Genomic DNA, 19,596 nt, shown 5'->3' on the forward strand with positions numbered 1-19,596 from the left:
AACTTTTCCATACTCATTTCATAGAAACTAATTATTTATGATAGCTTAGCATTTCATTAATAAAATAAATGACTTACGCTGTAAGTTTATTCTCCATGTCACCAGCAATGCGGATGTAGAAGCACCCCGGTGATTCTACATGACTCACATGCACTTCGATGTATTCCTTATCTTTATTAGAAGGCGGAGGTGCTAGAGTTGGGTATTTTGGTTTCTGGCTTGGACTTTTGATGTTACTTACTGGAGGTGGTATACTTTCTTCAAGAGGAACAGGAGGATTAATAAGGGGATTATAGGTGACTAGAGAATTTGAAGAATCCATGTCAACAAAGTTTTCCTTGGGAGGTGGAATCTCTTTCCTTACCCTTACTTCTGCAGTGCCACTATGAAAGTCATAAGGATAAGTAAATTTTCTAAGGTTGTAAAACAAAATAGCATAGATAAAATTGGGATTAATGGCAACTAGGATTGGGCGATATATCAATGTAACATATATATCATTATGCTGATAAAGTGACTTCTGCTTCGTGCAATGCACTAAAACTCTGACATAATCCGCAGATATAAAAAGACACTTGTGCTGTGACGATTCAACAAGCAAGGAATTTTACGGACCTGATAAAGACTGTGTTAATTTTGTCTTAGCTATGAAAATAATGTTGATTTTGCCAGCTATGAAGACCATGTTAATTTCATTTTGTAGAATACACTGAAACGAATTGAATCAGAAGTCGCAGTTTCCCGTGCGTGGAATAGTATCAGAACGTAGAAAGCAAATGCATTCTTTTGCTCCTCTTTCTTTGATATTAAGTAGTACCATTTAATAGAGGTATTTTGTATTGAATTAGTTAATACTTTGTTATAATAATTTTTTCCCCTCTTTTTTTTTTTTTTTTTTTTTAAATTTCTTCAATGCATGCAAGTGTAATAATTTAGCTTAGTTAGTTATTATAAGCACTTTTTTTGTTTAGTTAACAGCGTTTTTTTTAATCATTCATTATTTTTATATTTAGGTGGAAAATTTATTTTTTTAGTTTTACCACATTGCTTTTCTTAATTTTTAAAAATTTTATCAATATTTTTATACAATAATCTTCATTTATTTTTATTTTCTTAAAAAAAAAAAAAAGTTTGTATCATTGAATAATCACTGGTAAAATAAATAAGAGGAAAATATTTACAATGGCCCAGTAGCAGTTGCAAATCCTTTCTCAACCATTAGAGAATTGACACAGACATCATACACATCATCTGAGTAATAAATCACAATTTCAGACTTATTGCTTCCTGGAATGGTACCTATAGACAAAATTTTTAATTAAAATTTAAAAGAATAAGGAGGATTTAAAGTAAGATAATTTTGCTTTATTTAAATTAAATGGCTTAGAAATTATAATTAAATTTGGCGAACTTATACATTTCTAACAGAAGAATAAAATTTATTTTGAATTATATTTGGCATTAAGCAGGACAAACTTCTTAATGTGGGGGGGGGGGATTTTTTTTAGGGAAACCAAGCACATTTTTTGGAACAGTATACTTATACCAGATGACTTTTAAAATTATAAATTGCTCTTCAAAATTAAAATTATACTTTGCTTTACTAAAATTCAATAAAGGCACATTTTATAAAAGAAAATATTTTTAATCTTAAAATTACTTTTAGGACATTAAGTTTTAAAATTTACCAACATAATTCCGTTATGAGGGCACTCTCTGTGAAAAGCATGGCACGTATAAGAGAGAATTTTTACTGATGCATTAAAAAATATATTTCTAAGTTAATATTCCCTCATACAAAACCCTAATAATATCTTGTCCAAACAAAATATCAAAAAATTAGCTCGAGAAAAAAAGTTATTATTTTTTATATCTTTAAAACATAATTTTTCCCATGCACATAAAAAAAACTATTCACTCATTATTTCTTAACAAAAGTTTTAAAATTACCTAAATGTCACTCTCATGGTCTAATAAACATTTTTAAATTTATTTAAAATGTTTACACTGACATTTCAATATTTAAAGTTTATTAATAAACTATGTATATAAAGGTGTAAGATAATTCTTTTCAAAACTATTTAATCATTCAATTTACTAAGTCGTATAATTTGTCAGTCGTTTGTCTCAAAGATATCATGTTGCTCACCTGGCACAAGATTTTTTTAAAAATAATTTTATGAAAAAAGAGCAAATTTTTAATATCCGCCAAATTGTCCCTGTTTATTACCACCATTCTACTGGTAAGTGCTCTGAAGATCAGATTTACCTGACATTCTAATAAATTCGACTTTCCAAACTGAGGCATATAATAGCACATGTACCTGTGCAACATTTTTATTATACGTGAAAACATTTTTTAAAAAATAATGCATATTTCGTGTAGTAATAATGTGATGATTTTAGTGAGGTTTCTTAAGTCTGAATCTAGTCTTTTGAACTTTGTAGTAGAAATAAAATAAAAAATGTCATATTACTGTTTTGCAAAAATGTTACTTTTCAGACATTTTCTCAGTCAGAAGATGGACTTAACCGCCAACAACGTTAAAGTTAGTTCTCTTTATTTATCTCTATAAAGAGTAACTATGATTTTTTTTAAAGCACTTTAAGTTTTTAAAAATTAATGATCTGAAAAAGTCAAGTTTTGGGAGATTCGCCCTTATACCAATATTTAAATAAAATTTGTAATCTAGTAAGAGAATTCTTTAATCAAATAATTTTAACCTAGGATTTTAATTTTCTTTTAAACAAAGTGAATACATAGTTAACACTTTTGTACAAAAGTAATTTAGTATATAACCCCTCACTTCATCATTCAATGATATTACTGTATTTCATTAGATTTGATCATTTTTAAATCAGATGAAAGAGACAAATCAATAACTGTGCTACTCTACTAATTTTTTATTATATTTGCTAAAAATAAGAAGTGGATGACCCATGAATTTGTCATCATAAATATTTTTTCCTACAAAATTACTGAATCCTGCTGATAAGGTATATAATTAGTTGATGGTACCTAAGTTTGAAGTATTGAATTTTGTGATTTTTAATTGCATTAGTAGTTAAAAAGATGTTGGATGGAAATTCTATGTCTTTTGATTCTCCATATCAATCAATATAAGATCCACGTTTGTATTTGTAGAAAATGGGACTTTAAAAAACACAAAAATCAGGATCATCATATCAAAAAGCTAAAAATCAGGACAAAGTATTTTTATCAGATGAATCAGGACAATTATAAAACCTGACAGGATTCCAAGGACTCAAAACCTGTTTTAGAGTAGAAAATTTCTTATTTTAGGCTAGTAAAGCAAGCTCCATTGTGGAAGAGCAAAATTCAGACGTGCCAACCTAGCAAAATTAACATTCAGGAGTTTCCTTAACAAGAATTCAGGAGATTTCAGGAGGGATAAAAAAAGGCGCACGGTATGCAATATTTGACACTTCTAAGGAATTTTAAGTAAAAAATTTATTAAATATAAGAATGCAAGAAATTTTACACACTAATAGAGCAAAAATTGTGGAANCGGGAGACTCCCGCAAAATGCGGGAGAGTTGGCACGTCTGAAAATTATAGTTTGAAGCAAAAAAAAAGAAGCTTATTAAGTAACGGAAAAATTTTACTTCATTTTTAGAGCAAAAATACATTTTGGGCAAAAAAGCTTTTTTTTTAAGTAATGTGCAAGCATAAAAATTTATTAGAATAATAATCATGCCAGATCAGTTAAATAAAGGCTAGAATGGCATCATAAAGGTATGACGCTACAGAATGGCATCATAAAGGTATGACGCATTATGTTCATTGGAAATAAAAACACCACACATGGGAAAGTATTTTCTCTAAATGAAAACTGAGTTGTATTTCAATCTTCCACTTACCTAATTTATGCACAAAGATAAATAGGTTGTAATTAGGTGATGGAACTGAATTCAAATAAGGTTCCCAAAATCTTTGCTTTTACTTTCTTTACTGTAACTATTAGTTACTGTCATGAATAGTGACTTTAGCTTATGTTTCGACACTTAGTTGCTACCAAAATTTTGTTTTGCAATTCAAATCATTTCAATTTTATGCATCATCAAGTTATTTGAATAACCTTAGTTCATTTGGAAATTATCTGCTTTCCCAATGTCTCTCTATATTTCTTTTAGGCTGTTGACTTGCTTGTTTCCGCACTATATCAGCTTCACTGAAATCTTGCTTTGAGCCTCCTTGTTAAAACACATTTAGAAATAGAAATTTTTTATGCCCTACTTTGTTACAAGAAACTTTTAATAAGTATAAATTTTACCAGGCTTTGTATGTATTTTTGAGGCAAAATTAATGCATTATAAAAGAAGATGGGTGTTTTTTAGGCCGTCTTTACAGAACAAAGTATGCTAAATATAAATGAAGGGAAAAAAACCCAATCAATATTGAATAAATATAGCAAACCTAAAGATTTTACTATCAACTGCTTACGAGATACTTCATTTGTCAACCACTCTTTCGCCTGGAAAACAGAATTATAAATATAATGAGTAAAAAAATGATCACTATTCACAATTATCACAAGTGAAATACACATAAAAAGTAATGAGTTGAAGTTTGAATATCCAACAATCTTCCCAGGAAATAGACTTGAAAATTATCTGTAACAATTGTAGTCAAATAAAAAACAACTCCAATTTTTGCTGAAAGTCTCTGCATAATATCATTTAAAAAATATTTTTTAACAAGGTAGAACTACCAATTATAAAATCAAAATGAGGAGATTTTCTCTCTGAACAATAAGGGCTGTCACTTATACACAAGAATGAAACTCCTTAACTTTTATAAGTGTATTTTAAGGAAAGTCTAGTTCAGCAGCATAATGTTGAGCACAAAATAAATATGATATCAAATAAAAAAATTAACATTAGCCTACTCACAAAATATACATGCCTTGATTAATTAAACAAAGGTAAACTTATAATACTAAAGTAAAATTGCAATACATAAAAACTACATTAAAGAAAGGAAAATCTAATGATGTACGACTTTTCCTAGGCTCTATAGGTGTTACAATCATGTAATATATTTCACCTGTTTTATGAGCTATAGAAGATACAAACATATAAGTGAAAATAACTACAAGGAAACAATCATCTAATAAAAAATAAAAAAAATCACTAGGGTTGTAAAATCTACATTTATCTAAAAACAAATATCTTTTAGAGGCATGTAGTGTACTTCATCTTTCAAGGATAGAATATTCCAAGGATATATATTTATTAGAATATAGGATAATTAAATTTGTAAGATTCAATAAATTCAACACATATGCAAAAAGTTTTAATAATGTATTATTACTGTTAATTTCTCTACTCCTAATTTATCATACTGAGTAACAATAAACCATTTTTGGCATTTACTAATATTAATTTTTATTCAAATAGTTTTTAATGTTAGTATAAGCACATAGTTTTTTTAAAATTAGTTTATGACACATACAGTAGACCTGTGACTATCTGGTTCTCTGTAATATCTAACTTTATGAAAAATAAAAAAAATGTTGGAAATAGACATTGGGATGAAATGTTGGAACCAGATGCGGATGAAAAAAGGATTGGAATAAGTCACCTTGTAAAATTAATTAAGCAGAGGCTAATCTATAAAATGTCAGATAACACCAGGTTAAACTGCTAGTCTTTTGTAGAATAATTAATCACAATCCTCAGCTCAGTTAAAAGTTCTTCAAAATGTTAAACGAAACAAACTTTGAAATTAATCTTAATAAATCAAAAAGTAATAATACTCATTATAAAAAAAAATTTGATTTCAATATTTTATTTTGAGAAGCTTTGGTAATTTATGTCTGTACTCTCCACAATTCTAAAGTGTTAAGAACTTAGGCGTAAATTTTCATATTTATCATTGTGAATAAAAATTTTAAAGATGCTTAAAAACAATAAAATAATAATTTTGCAAAGGCATTTTACAATAGAAATAAAATAAAATAAATAACAGAGTAACAGGATAGAAAATAAAAATTCTCTTACTTACCATTTCAATATGAAAGTACTTTGATTTTCGAAAGCGCTGATTAGGTATAATTGTCTTTAGCAGAAAGAATAAAATTATTTACTAATAAAAAAAGTTAGTTTACATTTAAATTTGAAAGGTAACAAAATATATCAGTAAAAATTTTCTCACATCTATCCTTTAAATGAAAAGATTAATGCAGCTGTAACGAAACAAAATCATTTGTTAACAAACTATTTTAATTGTACAGTGATTCTGCTACCAGTGTTTTTCTGGGCAATCAACTTCTCAACACCCTTTAAACCAAAGTCAAATAAAAACTAAAAATATTTATATCCACTTTTTTTTTACAGAAATTTCTCTTTAAATTGGACAGTTCTCTAAAAAAAGTTTTCTAAATAAAATTTAGATAATACAAATGTTAGTAATAATGAAGGCTAACTATTGTACATTCTTTGAATTTGTGATGTTATAAAAAGAAAATCAATAAAAAGATCCTAAGATTAATTTATACCACAAAAATATTTTTTCACTTCATATAATTAACATATGCATTTAACAAAGATATTAATCAACAAATACTATAACTACCTATTTTATGGTGATGTTTACATTACTTATTTTTTAAAAGTTAAAAAGAATTACTAAGGAATGTAAACAAATCAATTAGTTTATTTTATTAAATTTATGAAAGGAGAAATAAAAGCTGGACTAAAGTCAATGCTAAATTGAGTAATATTTCATAAAGAAAGCACCACCTTTTTATACTTTGGTAAACAAAGAATACTTTTTGAGTAGGGAATATTTATGAAATATTACATTCAGTAAGAAACAAAGAAAATAATTAGACGAAGAAATACATTACAGAATTAAAAGATACTTTAATTAAAAAATTAATAATGTAATCACATAAATATTAATTTTCAGCTTGGTTATGTTTAAGGTTTGTTACAGAAGTTGCTAAGGTTTCATGGGAGAAAAAAAGGCTGGACTTATGTTATGATCTAATATATTAAAAATTCTACTCTAAATATAATTTAATAAGCCTTTCTTACCAGCTTAATAAATATCTTAAGAATTCTTTACTGGTGGAATCAGAAAAAAACCTTTTCTTCCTAAAAATTTCCTTTTATGACAGAAAAAGAAACATTTGCCAAATATAAATGTAAAAGATAAATCACATAAAAAGTCTTACCTCTGAGTTCCAACACTTTTCTTGATTGTAGCTGACATGTGCCAACCTGCAAGGTATAGCTTGAATATTGAGCTTTAAAAATACATCAAAGAGCTTTCTTAAATACTTATGATGAATTATTTCAGTGTTGCCGAAATCCACGTAGCGAACTTCAACCTTTGCACCACCAGGCAGGCCAATTACTTCTGCTCGATACCATTGTTTGTCAAGACTGAATTGAGCAGCACATATCAAACCTAAAATTTTTCAAGGTATAACAGTTGGAGTAGTTTCAACACTTAAATATATACAGACAATGCACAAATTTACATTAAGATAACATAATCATATAAAAAAATTTACTTCGAATGTTCTACATCTAAGCCTAGGCTAAGGGGAAAAAAATGTTTTTATTTTTATTTTTAAAGTTGGATTATTAAAAGGACATGGTGCATTGAATGATTTTAAAAGTCCGTTAAAATTTTTTAATTAGATTATTTTAAGAAGCATAATTCATAGAGTTAAGTGAAAACTAAATTCGGGAACTTCTTTAGCTAAAGAAATATTAAAATTTTACATTTAACACGTTTTATCATTCCAGCAGGGTTTAAGCCTGAAGTAAAAATTATGAGTCCATCTTTAGAAATGGACCATTTTCAGGTAGGGACAACAAGAAAAAAGAATTGTGTAGGAAATGTTTAAATTTCTTGTTATAAGATATAGGAAGTGTTAGGAAAGAAAAACACTGAAATCCCGTTTAATATTTAAAGAAAAAAAAATTATAATAAGTTAAGTGAGGGAATGATAACATTGTGTGGGAATAATGATTTTAGTTATAAACTTGTTTAAGATAATAATTTTAATGAATATATTTAAGCATATATCAGTCCTTAACTACTTTAAAAAATAGCAATGTGAAATAAAAATATCTATATTAACTTTAGTCTTTAAAAGCATTAGAATCAATAGCTCACAAAAGTACAATTTTCTCACAGTGAGGGAATGATAAAATAAGTATTATTTGCTTTCGGAGTTTATTCCCATAAATAACATTAAAATCCCAATACATATTCTTTAACTATTTCATTAGGAAATTTAAATACTTTTCAATACATTTTTAGAAAATAAACTAACTTCATACATTTAAATCAGGAAATGGGAATGTCAATGTAAAGGCAAGCCACACACTGTGGAAGCATGTGGCAAGAAAGAGGCATGCTAATGCAATGTGACGTAATGAGGCATGTAATGTGACGTGCACATGCTAATACAAATGTATGGGAATTTGCCTCTCTTATGTCTTTTACTTACTGCTTGCCTCCTCAGTGTGCGCTCTTCCTAACACTTATCTAATTTGTTTAGGCAGTTTCTTTTTACATACTAAAGAACTTGTTTCATTTTAATGAAATTTGTTTTGCAGTTTTAACAGAACAGGTTCTTAGAACAAATGCTTGGTTTTTACCCAATCGATAATACCAGCAATCGGAGCCATTTTGGATTGCTATAAGTGAGGGAATGGTATAAATTATGATTTTCAAACTTTGTTAAATACAAAATCCATTTGAAGACCAAAAAATTAACTTAGTACGTAGTAAGTTAACTTTAAAAGACAGAAGTTTGACAAGAAAAATAGATGTTTTTCAGGGAGAAATAATGTTTTTTATATTAGTAGGTAGTAAGAGTTGCGAGTGAGAAAGGAGATTCTGCAAAAGTAATAAAAAACATTCTTTTGAATAATACTTTAAACTTATGAGAGAATGTATTAAAAACATATCAAACTATATATGAACAGATAACTTATTCATTTTTCTATAGTAAAAGCTGAAATATACTGCATTTACATCATTTTAGCCGCATTATTACTGCATTTACATCATTTGCCGAGAGTTACCCATGCAATTTATTAAATTCTGATTTGAATTACACTGAGCCCAAATTATAATATTTTGTTAACAAAATGATTTATAAATGCTTTTCTTTTCACAGAAACTTGTTTTTCTAAAATAAAAATGAGCATAAAAAAATTGTCAAGACCTTTATAATGTAAGTGGTTAGAATTTTTAGAAGGTGATTTTGTTACAAAGAAACTATAAACGAAAACAACGACTATGCTTATGTTATTTTACAGATATATGACGTATTGTGGCAAATGTATTTTAAAAGCGCTTATTTTTATAAAAATTGGGAGAAAAAAAACTAAATTTAAATTAGGTTAAAGTGATACATTTTTAGTTTTATTAAGCAATACAAGCATTTTTTATTATTATTTTTACAATCTATAATTAGTATCATTTATAGAGAAGTGAAAATAATTAGAATTTTTCCTTACCCAAATAAAAAGAAAAAAAAAAGTCATTTACAATTATAATGATCAAGCCACTAATATTTTTCTATATCTTAATAAAATTACTTTTTATCATATTTTTAGATTTCAGGCATAATTTTATACTCAGCAAATCTGGAAAGGGTCTCCCTAGCCTTTTCTAACTTTCTAAGGCATACAATTTTCAGTATTTATAGTGTTAAAATATTAAAACTTTATTTCAATTTTTTAGGCATTTCATTAAGAGCAACAATGGTGAAATGAGAAAAAACCTTAAGAAATGTTACTAAAAATAGTTTACTACTGTACATAAAAGTGCACAATTAACATTGTATTGGAAGAACATACCTATATATGGAACATATATACCATGAAGCATTGGATTGCTTTCCTTGTTGTAAGTCTCATTCAGTTCATATATTATTTTAGATAAGTAGGATGCTGTTGACATCTAAAATAACAAATAAAACTGATTAAAAAAAAAAACAAAAACAGATTTTTTGTAAACATTTCACAAAAATAAATAAATTATTACCTGTTGCACATAGAAATTGTAAGGATCCACAACATGACTGACTATCGCTGATATATTAGCATTGACTCTTAATGATTCAGGCGGCATGTAACTTCTCAAATTCTTACTTCTTTTGATAACAGCTGGAATAAAATCATTACAATAAAATTGTTTTCTAATTATTAATTTTATCGATGGAAATAACCGAATGAAGTAAAATATAAAAAAGCAATGCCTTTCTATGACAGCCTATTGTGGGCTAGATAGATCAAAGAGGTTAAGGTAATTCCTTGTGATTTATAATTTTATTGTCATTACAGGATAATGCTTGGAAAAAGAAGTGCCCATTATGCAAATGAATTTAAATAATCATAGAAACGTTGAAATAAACAGTAATTAAAGTCAAAATTAGAACAATTTAAACTTACGGACTGTTTTAATACCAGAAGGAAACAGAGCTAATTCTAGGAAAACAAGCATATCTCTCACAGACACAGGAGTATCAGAAGTTATTTCATTATCAGCTGCTTGGCACAAATCCACAAAGAAAACATTATTTCTCTCTTCATAGACCTGAAATTGAACATATGTTTCCATTTTACAATAATTTATTAAATTTTAAAAGTTAAACCTTTTGATTCTTGAATGCAGTAGCAAAAAAAAATCATTACCTGCATTATAAGAGATTTATCTTTAACGAGTTTGGCAAATGTTTTGATACACTCTTCACTCCATTCATCCTAGAAAAAATAATAATAATATAGTTTATATTTGCCATCAGAGAAGAAAAAATAAATGTTAATGACATTTTTTAGGAAAATAAAATACAACAAAGTCTGGTTATCAGGGTTCTAACTCAAAACTTAGAAATAAGATTCTTCCTTGACTTTTCCAGGTTTTCTAGAAAAAATTTCATCAAAATACCAGACAATTTTGCTGGTATCACAATATTTTTTAAGAAATATATAATTTTTTATACAATTATCAAAAAAAATTACTTTTTGATAATAAAATATGTTGAATATTACTTTTTACAAGAAACAGAATTTCATTAGGGTTAACATTGGCTTCACATGTAGGTGGTCTAAGAATACTAAAATACATAAATTATAAAGAAGAAGTAATAACTAACAAAAAGATCTCGAATATTTCAAAATTACTACTGCAATATTGGTTATTAATAGAAACTAATCAGTCATGTTGTCACCATAGATCAGTATTTGTAATTAAGATTATCATAAACCAGAATTTATTTAGCAAATAGCTTAATCTTTAAAATAAATTATCACCAGCATACTTTTGTCGAAAAACAAAATATGGTTATAGAAAAAAGGATGTGAACTGCGAAAAAGTGGAAGAAAAAATATTTCGAGCAAAATTGTAATCCAACTTCAATAAATCTCAGAAAATAGACATTTTTAAAAGAAATAACTATGCTTGATTTATTTATTCTAAACCTGTTGCTGCTAAAATTGTTTTTACTTACAGTTGCTATGGAGTTTGAAATTTTTATTTTTTCAGGCTTGTATTACTTTTACAAGTTTTGTCTAAAAATTACAATGCTCCAAGACTTTCTCTTTCTCGTCCAAGCCCATTTTATAATAATTTATTAAATTTTAAAAGTTAAATCTTTTGATTTTTAAAAGCAGTAGATCTAGAGGATTCATCGTCCGTTAATAGATTAGGATGCAAAGCCCTGGCTGCTAAAAACCACTTACATGAATTGAAACTATATTTCATAAAATCGAAAATTCTATGATTAATCTGTTTGTAAAATAAATTCTTTTAAGTGTAAATTGCATCATTACAATTCCTATCAATTTTTTTTGGAGAAAAAGGGAGTTGTTTTTGTCTAGCATTTTTAGAAATACTGACATCTTAAATTTAAATATCATGGTACTATTTTTAAAATTGACATAAAAGATCCACGATGCAAATGTGTCAATTTTTTTAAGTGTCCATTTTATTGTTACAACTTAAGTTAGCTCAGCAAAATTACATTTTAAAATCAGTAAATTTTTTAAAAATATTTTATTAACAGCTAATATGCAGTTTATGTAGTTAAACTAACATATAAGTTTTATAAAATTAGAATACAGAGGTCTGGTAAATTCATATAACAATTTAATGCATAGCCAGAAGAATAAATATTTAAATTCAGATGAAGATTTTTTTTTTCACATTCTGTGCAAATTTACAAATTTTTTATTCAAAGGGAAATGATCATTTATCTGAACTTAGACTTGGTCATTCTGACTGATAATAATTCACTAGTGCTTTGTTCGACATAATTACATAAATTTTTAGAGAATATAGATGAAAGTGAATGGTAATAATGATGAACCTAAATAGATCCATACTTGATTACTTAGGATAATCAAAGTTCTAAACTACATATACATTACTTTTCTTTTTTTAAGTTTGATTTTGCTAAATATCTCAACTATTCAAAGTAAGTTTGGCCTAAATAATCAAGATTTTACAGTATAACGAAGAAGATAAAATAATTTATTTCATAATAAAGAAAATAAAGTTTAATGTCTTACTCCATGAATCGGATTGATATCTATAAGAGAGCACTCTTGAGCAAAACTTGGAGATTGGAGGAACCTGGGCTGTATATTCCGGATACTAGAAAAAAAAAAGTCCCAGTGTCTTAATTTTTAACCCCAGAAGAAATACGTTTCTTCTAAGTGCAAGAATGAAAAGACATTTAATACTTCATGAAAACAATAAATATTTCATTTAGAATACATAAAAATTGGATGTTTCATTCAAATAAACGATGCAATTTGACCTAAAAATCATGTTTAAACAATTACATTAAATTTATAAAATTTTAATACACACTATTATATTTTGTAATAATAACCTGTTTTAAAACTAAATTTTGTCAAATTTCAAAGTTTTAGACAATTTCCATGAGGTTATTTTAAGTTTTTTCTTCTATCATAGTGAAAAAAGTTTTCTTCTGGAAGAATGCCTTAAAATACACTGGCGTTCAAAATTAAGAGATTTTTAAGATTTGGCTGAATATCACCAGTACTACTGGACAGATCTTAATGAAAATTTGGTAAAAACATAAGTAGATATAATATAAATTAAGTGATTTTTAACAGTCATAAGATACACTCATGATATCTGGAAAATTTCATTCGTAAACAGTTGTCACAGAATCGAACAAAAAATGGGTTAATACAGGATATGGCCTTTCTCGTACAGATATACAGGTCATAGAACATGATTTGTGTTTTAAAAGTTCCTACAGCAGTTGAATCTCAAAAATAAAATAAAAATGAAATTCATACCCAATACAAATTTCTATCACAACACATATTGCATTTTTGATAGGAGTTTTTAATAACATATTTGTCAGAAATCTCAGGTTCACCATTAAATTTATACACATTTTGTGGATTTTATTTTGTTTTACAAGAACAAACTTTTTCAAAACAATTTATTGATGGCGTGCAAAAGTATAGTTGCTCAAAACAATAAATTAGCAGTAGTGGCAGGAAAGTACCAGATTTCTAAAGGTTTTTCTATAGCATTAATGGTTTTCCTATAGTATATTTCATGTAGTAATTGAATTTATATAAAAAAAAAACACATATGCAATACAATTTCTTATCACAACACATATTGTATTTGCGTCGGAGTTCTTTATTGAAATTTTCGTCAAAGATTTACATTTCAGTTCATCAGATCAAGAACTGATTTTTAATCTAAAAATCGCAGACTTACCAATGAATTTACACAGGTTTTGCGAAATTTATTTTGTTTCATAAAAAAAAAAAAAAAAAAAAAAAAAAAAAACAAATTTCTTTTTCAAAACAACATTGTGATGCTAGGCAAAAATATAGTTGCTCAAAAACAGTAAATTAGCAATAGTGACAGGAAGGAATCAGGTTTTTAACAGTCTTTGATTTATATTTAAAATATTTGAAAGGATACTTATTTTCAATTTTAATAAACAGTAAGGTCAATTAAAAATTACATTTTATAGCAACAAATAATTTATCTGGAAACAGTCACATATAAGTTATACATACTCGTTTATCGAAACGATTTCGGTGTTTCCAAAATCAATGTAATACACCACAGCTCTGGTTTCTTTTTCCCTTACAATTACTTTCCCACCAGAAGTAACCATTGGGGCCTTTTTTCCTACAAAAGCTTCGTCATCCGAGCACTCTGGATCCATAATAGACAGCACTCTTCCTCGATACCATTGGTTGTCAGCACTGTATTTTACTAAGTATAAATCTCCTGAAATAAACAAATTAGTAAATATTACCACACAAATATTGCATAACAAAATAATGCCTTCACAAACTCATACATTAATTTACCCCAGTAGATTAGGAAAGATATAATTTAAAAATCAATATAAATTCGAATTATAATGAAATATTTCACAAATTAGTATACATTTTCGTAAATAACAAAAAAAAAAGCATAAATTTAATGAAAAATAAAGGAAAAAAAACAAGATTTTTTTATAACATAAGTTCGACAGAAAATAAAAGTTAAGAGGTTTAATTTTCATTTATCTGACTTTACGTTGTTCCATATTTTCCTTTCTTTTACATCAGAAACAAGAAAAAATATTTTTGGTACATGAACTTAATAAAAAATTGTTGTTTTTCGCAGAATATAATTTTTTTTTTTTAAGAGGACTGAAATGAATGATAAGCAGATATTCCTTTATTTATTTCAGACGTGCAATGTGAACGAAAAAAAAAAAAAAAATAAATAAAGCAATACACACCAAGATAATGCAAATACATCAGAATATAATAAAAATTTGATGAATAACACAGTTTGTAGCTCCATGAATCTTTTCCTACATCTACTTTTTTTTAAAATAAAACTTTTCCTTCCTAAAAACCATGAAATTCTTAGAAATTTTCAGTAAAAATAAGAAAACATTTATGTGACAATTAACTTGCAAATAGCATTTTATTTTCAGTTGATGTCATAAAACTAAACAAACATGCAGTTTTAAAATTATTTATCTTATTTTAAAGAACTTATTTTTACTTTGTATGCAAAATATAGTCCCAGCAGCAGAACTATATATAATGTTCAGCAGGTATCATCAAAGACAAACTAACAAATGTCACTAGTTCTAGTTCTTTAAAACTTTTAAAAAACAAACATAGTCTAAAACAGTTTATCATTTTCTTCCATTTGTTATCATATACAAGATAAAATTTTCATCTTAAAAATACATAAATTAAAAGAAATGATTTCACTTCACATAAAAAACAAATGAACTTATTTAAAATAATTTAGAAAACGAGAAATATGAAAATGCCAAGTTAGGATATTCTATGAAATTATAGGATGAATTTCCTGATTGCCATATCTTGTTCCGAACATAAATTGTTCAGCGGCGTACATTCAGATTTTTAGCACTTTGCTTTGGGAATTACCTCATAGAAATAAATTATTCTTAAAGTATCCACGGGAATTCTAGTACTTGAATTCCAAAGACTTAATTAAAAAAGAAAATCATTCTCTTATTTCTAAGAAAAAATATTGATATTCTATAATTCTATGAGGTAGATAAAACATATTTTAGTAATTATTATTATTTTAAAAAAAAAAGCTGGGCACACACACAGACACAAAAAAGAGTGATACAATCAAATGTGTAATGTAGTGAGACAAGATATAATAACAGAGATACTGGATATTTAAATATAATAGAATAATATCCCGCCATCATAGGCATTAATATATTTTCAAGTTCAAGTTTTTGATTTTGTTTCATTCTATTAAAATTCATATTTATCCAAATAAATGCAAATATTAATATTCCTCTTCTTTATCAATAAATAAAATGGTAAACTTTTATTCAATTGTATCGTAAAATGAATTATTTTTCAAGGTCATTTTACCAAGTATGTAAATCTATTTTTAATCATTCATTATGTTACGTTTATTCTAAAATGAAAATGTTTCAGTTACAGGGCTGTACAGTAGGGGTGCACAACCTTTTTGAGTGAAGGGCTGCTTGCACAGCAGGTAGATTAACGAAGGGCACAAGCATATGTGGTCATGTTAGCGGCAAATATGATGATTTTTATATAAATATTAGTGTTCTAAGTAATTAATATTTTTATCAGTAAACTTAATAGCAGATTAGCAAAAAGTTAAATGCTTTTAAATATACGAATTTATTTAAAATTAAAAAAAAACAGATACTTTTTTCAAAAAACTTTTTAAATTTTTCACAATAAAAAATTTATTAAATATATATAGATATACATAAATATTAGGGGGGATGTAAATTCTAACCAAAAAGAAGCATACAGAATGAAAATGCAAAAAATATAGGCATTTTAGAGTAATATAAATTTGAATTAATTATTTTAATTTAAAAAAATTTATATTGTTTAAACAAAAACAAATTAAAAGAATTATTTTGTTGCGTTAAGAAGTTTCCGCGGGCCACACATCAACAGTTGATGGGCTGCATTTGGCCCGCGGGCCGCAGGTTGTGCACCTCTACTGTACAGTCATTTTGGTGTTTAATTTATACGGCAAATTATTTAAATTAAATTTTGGTTAACATGTAGTTGGCTAAACTTATAGCAGTGTTATTTCTTGATAAAATAATTGCCAATAACTGATTTCTTACAATGCTAAGTATTGGTTAAAGATTACACAGACAGTTGGGATTTAAATTTAACTGCACCAGGCGTTATTGGTGTGCCATTAGCCCTTCAGCCTAACCATTAAAAAATTTGCAAAATTCCAATATATATTTGAATAATAATAAAAAAAATGTTCGAACACAGAATTTTTAAAATACATCCGAGAGATATAATCAGTTGATCTTCTAATATGCATTTTTACATATACCCATACTTCTCTTTTCTCTTCCTTATTATAAAAATGAAAACATAACAGTGTTACCGAAAAATACTACAGTGTAACGTCCCATATCCGGACGTCCCTTTTCCAGAAGGATAAATTTCCCAGACACTTTTTAACAATCAAAATAAACAAATATCTCTTCATCTTCCCTTCTCTTAAAAAAAAAAAAGTCTCTTGACACGTTTTTTCCTTTTCTAGCTTCTAGTGATTTATGCGCTCAATGCATAAATCACCAGAAAGAGGAAGAGAAGATCGACCAAGACCGTGGAGTGACCGTTAGTAACGCTCCTCCTCTGGAATGCAGGAAAGGAGGGAGATTTGCTATCAGAAGAGCACAACTGAGCCCCCCTCCTTCTTTCCTATGCAGCTGGCGAGTAAAAGAGGCATTTCCTGGAACCTTTTTACTAGAGTATTAGGGACAGAAGAAATACTGTGAAAAAGGGGTAAACACAGCAAACATTAACGTGGAGGGGGAGTCACTTTCAGTCACACAAGAAAAAATAAAGAACCCAATCAGCATGCTGCGCCTTTATGCTTGATTGATAGCAAATGATCAGAGAGAAAATAAGAATTTGTCACTTCCCTGCCCTCAACTTGAGCGACAACTAAGGAGGAAATGGATTTTTCTCATTCACCTACCCACCTTAATGAATGACGGGAATTCCCCCTTCTTGCTTGAATCGTTCCAGTTCAAAGTGGCGGAGAGAGCAATTAATAATTTTGTAACTGTCAAATTTTTTTTGTTTTCTATATTTTAAGCAATAATAATTATTTTTTTCTAGTATTTTGTTTTTGATTGAATAGATATAATTCTAACACTAAAACATTATAGCCCGAAAAATAATGTTTATTTATTTTTTGCTTCTTAGATTCAGATCGCTTTAAGCTTTGTTACCTTGGGGGTCTATTATATGGAAAAATCTAATACCCGGACTTCCGGAAGTCCCACCGATTCCGGATACGTGACTTTCCACTGTATAAGATAATAGCAGAATAAATTTAAATAGATCTTAAAATAATACCTGGAATGAGTTCAGAAGGCCTGTTTTTCCTGCCATCATTTTGCTTACAGTACCGCCTCATTGCTTCAGTAATTGCTCTCAACCTTCTGGCATCAATAAATCTTTGAACAAAGAAAGATGAAGGAGATTTTATGTGAGTCACGCTCACTCTTTCTGGTTGTCCTGAAAATGCATTTTTAATTTATAATAATTATATGATTTATAAAATTTTTTATATTATTAAAATAATTTGATATAAAATGAATTATAGGACAACAGCAACTAAAGTAAAAACTAACAAAATGCAATTAAAATTTAAAAGCACGTTTTTAGAATTTCTTGACTACTTTCTACTCCTTGTTAGCAAAAGTAAATTAATTTTGATTACATAATTTTTGTTGAAAAAATAGAACTGAATGAATAAACTAGCATATGACCATTTTTTATAAAAAAAATAGTAATATAAAGCAATAAATTGTTTTAATGATTTATAAATGTTGGCAATTAACTTAAATTTAATTTACTTTTATCCAGTAAGAATAAAAATAGTGTATGAAATGAAAATAATATTTATGTGATGATCAGTTTTTACATTAAAATTTCATTAAATTAAAATCTATTAAATAAATTTTTTTGCTTGTTAAAACAGTAAAATTAAATGTTTTTTTTAAAAATGAAACATATTAATACTTAGAGGGAAATCGTAGTGAATAATTTAGGTTTTAAAATCTGTACATTGAACAAAATTGTTTATTTTCCTCGTTTGTTTTATTTTGTTTTAAAGTCAGGGAAAAGAGTGATAAAAAAATGAATAGCTACTACAGTTTCACACAAAGAAAAAAATATTACACTTAAAAATAATTTAATCATTTGATGTTTCGGATCACGACACAGCACAAACATGAACAGAGTTCATACTCAATTTATGAAATTTTTTTCGAAAGTTAACACAATGCAATAATATTCAAAGCAGCACAATATATCAGTTAACAGATGAAATATATAATGGTGGACTAAAAACAACAATAAAATTTAAAAAGAAAAGAAAGAAAAATAAAAAGTTAATAAGCATCATAAGCATTAAAATGCTCCTGCATCAGAAATGACTTCATGACACAATTTTGCAGATGAAAACTAATAAATTTTGCATGAAGAGGTACAGATAAAAAATTATATATTATTAAAAAATATCAAGCAAAGAAAAATGTCAATATATCAAGTTTTTTTTTAAATTTTTATTCTGGTTCATGATAATTTCTTTTATTTTCCCAGAGTATTCTCTGATTTTTTGTTAAGTCTCCTACCCTTAATTCAGGTCCAGCTGTGATCAAAATTTAAAAATATTAGAAACTAGATTTTTAAATTTCTTTAAAGAAATATTGAAATAAATAGTTATCATATTAAAAGGACAAAATTAATTTTTTTGACAAGCAATTTCCTATAAATTTTGATACTAAATGGAAAACTATTGGTACCATATTACCGAGAGTGGTCCCAGCTCGAAAAAACCTGCCCATGTTTTTCCAGGTTTTTTTTTCTTCAAAAATTAATGAACAAGATTTTACAATAGATTTTACTTTAAAAGCAAAATAATTGCTAATTATTGTCCTTAATAGACACACTTCCAAAAATGATAAATTGACAAGATAAATTAACTAGATAATTTAGAAATACACAAGTGGGCGACCT

At 27.2% G+C, this 19,596-nt stretch overlaps 1 protein-coding gene across 1 annotated transcript in view; it reads right to left on the reverse strand.

Annotated features, from left to right (window-relative positions):
• LOC107437662 (tudor domain-containing protein qin) overlaps positions 1–19,596 on the reverse strand; it is a 61,859-nt gene that overhangs the window by 17,873 nt on the left and 24,390 nt on the right. Inside the window, exons 16-26 of the mRNA XM_071180298.1 lie at positions 17,929–18,090; positions 14,071–14,287; positions 12,565–12,649; positions 10,690–10,758; positions 10,447–10,591; positions 10,040–10,161; positions 9,853–9,955; positions 7,203–7,438; positions 4,439–4,496; positions 1,182–1,299; positions 78–383 (exon numbers count right to left, since the gene is read on the reverse strand). Coding sequence (XP_071036399.1) covers positions 78–383; positions 1,182–1,299; positions 4,439–4,496; positions 7,203–7,438; positions 9,853–9,955; positions 10,040–10,161; positions 10,447–10,591; positions 10,690–10,758; positions 12,565–12,649; positions 14,071–14,287; positions 17,929–18,090 — 1,621 coding nt within the window. The remainder of the gene's footprint in view (positions 1–77; positions 384–1,181; positions 1,300–4,438; positions 4,497–7,202; positions 7,439–9,852; positions 9,956–10,039; positions 10,162–10,446; positions 10,592–10,689; positions 10,759–12,564; positions 12,650–14,070; positions 14,288–17,928; positions 18,091–19,596) is intronic.

Source organism: Parasteatoda tepidariorum, chromosome 4 (genome assembly GCF_043381705.1).
Source record: "Parasteatoda tepidariorum isolate YZ-2023 chromosome 4, CAS_Ptep_4.0, whole genome shotgun sequence".
Taxonomy (NCBI): domain Eukaryota; kingdom Metazoa; phylum Arthropoda; class Arachnida; order Araneae; family Theridiidae; genus Parasteatoda; species Parasteatoda tepidariorum.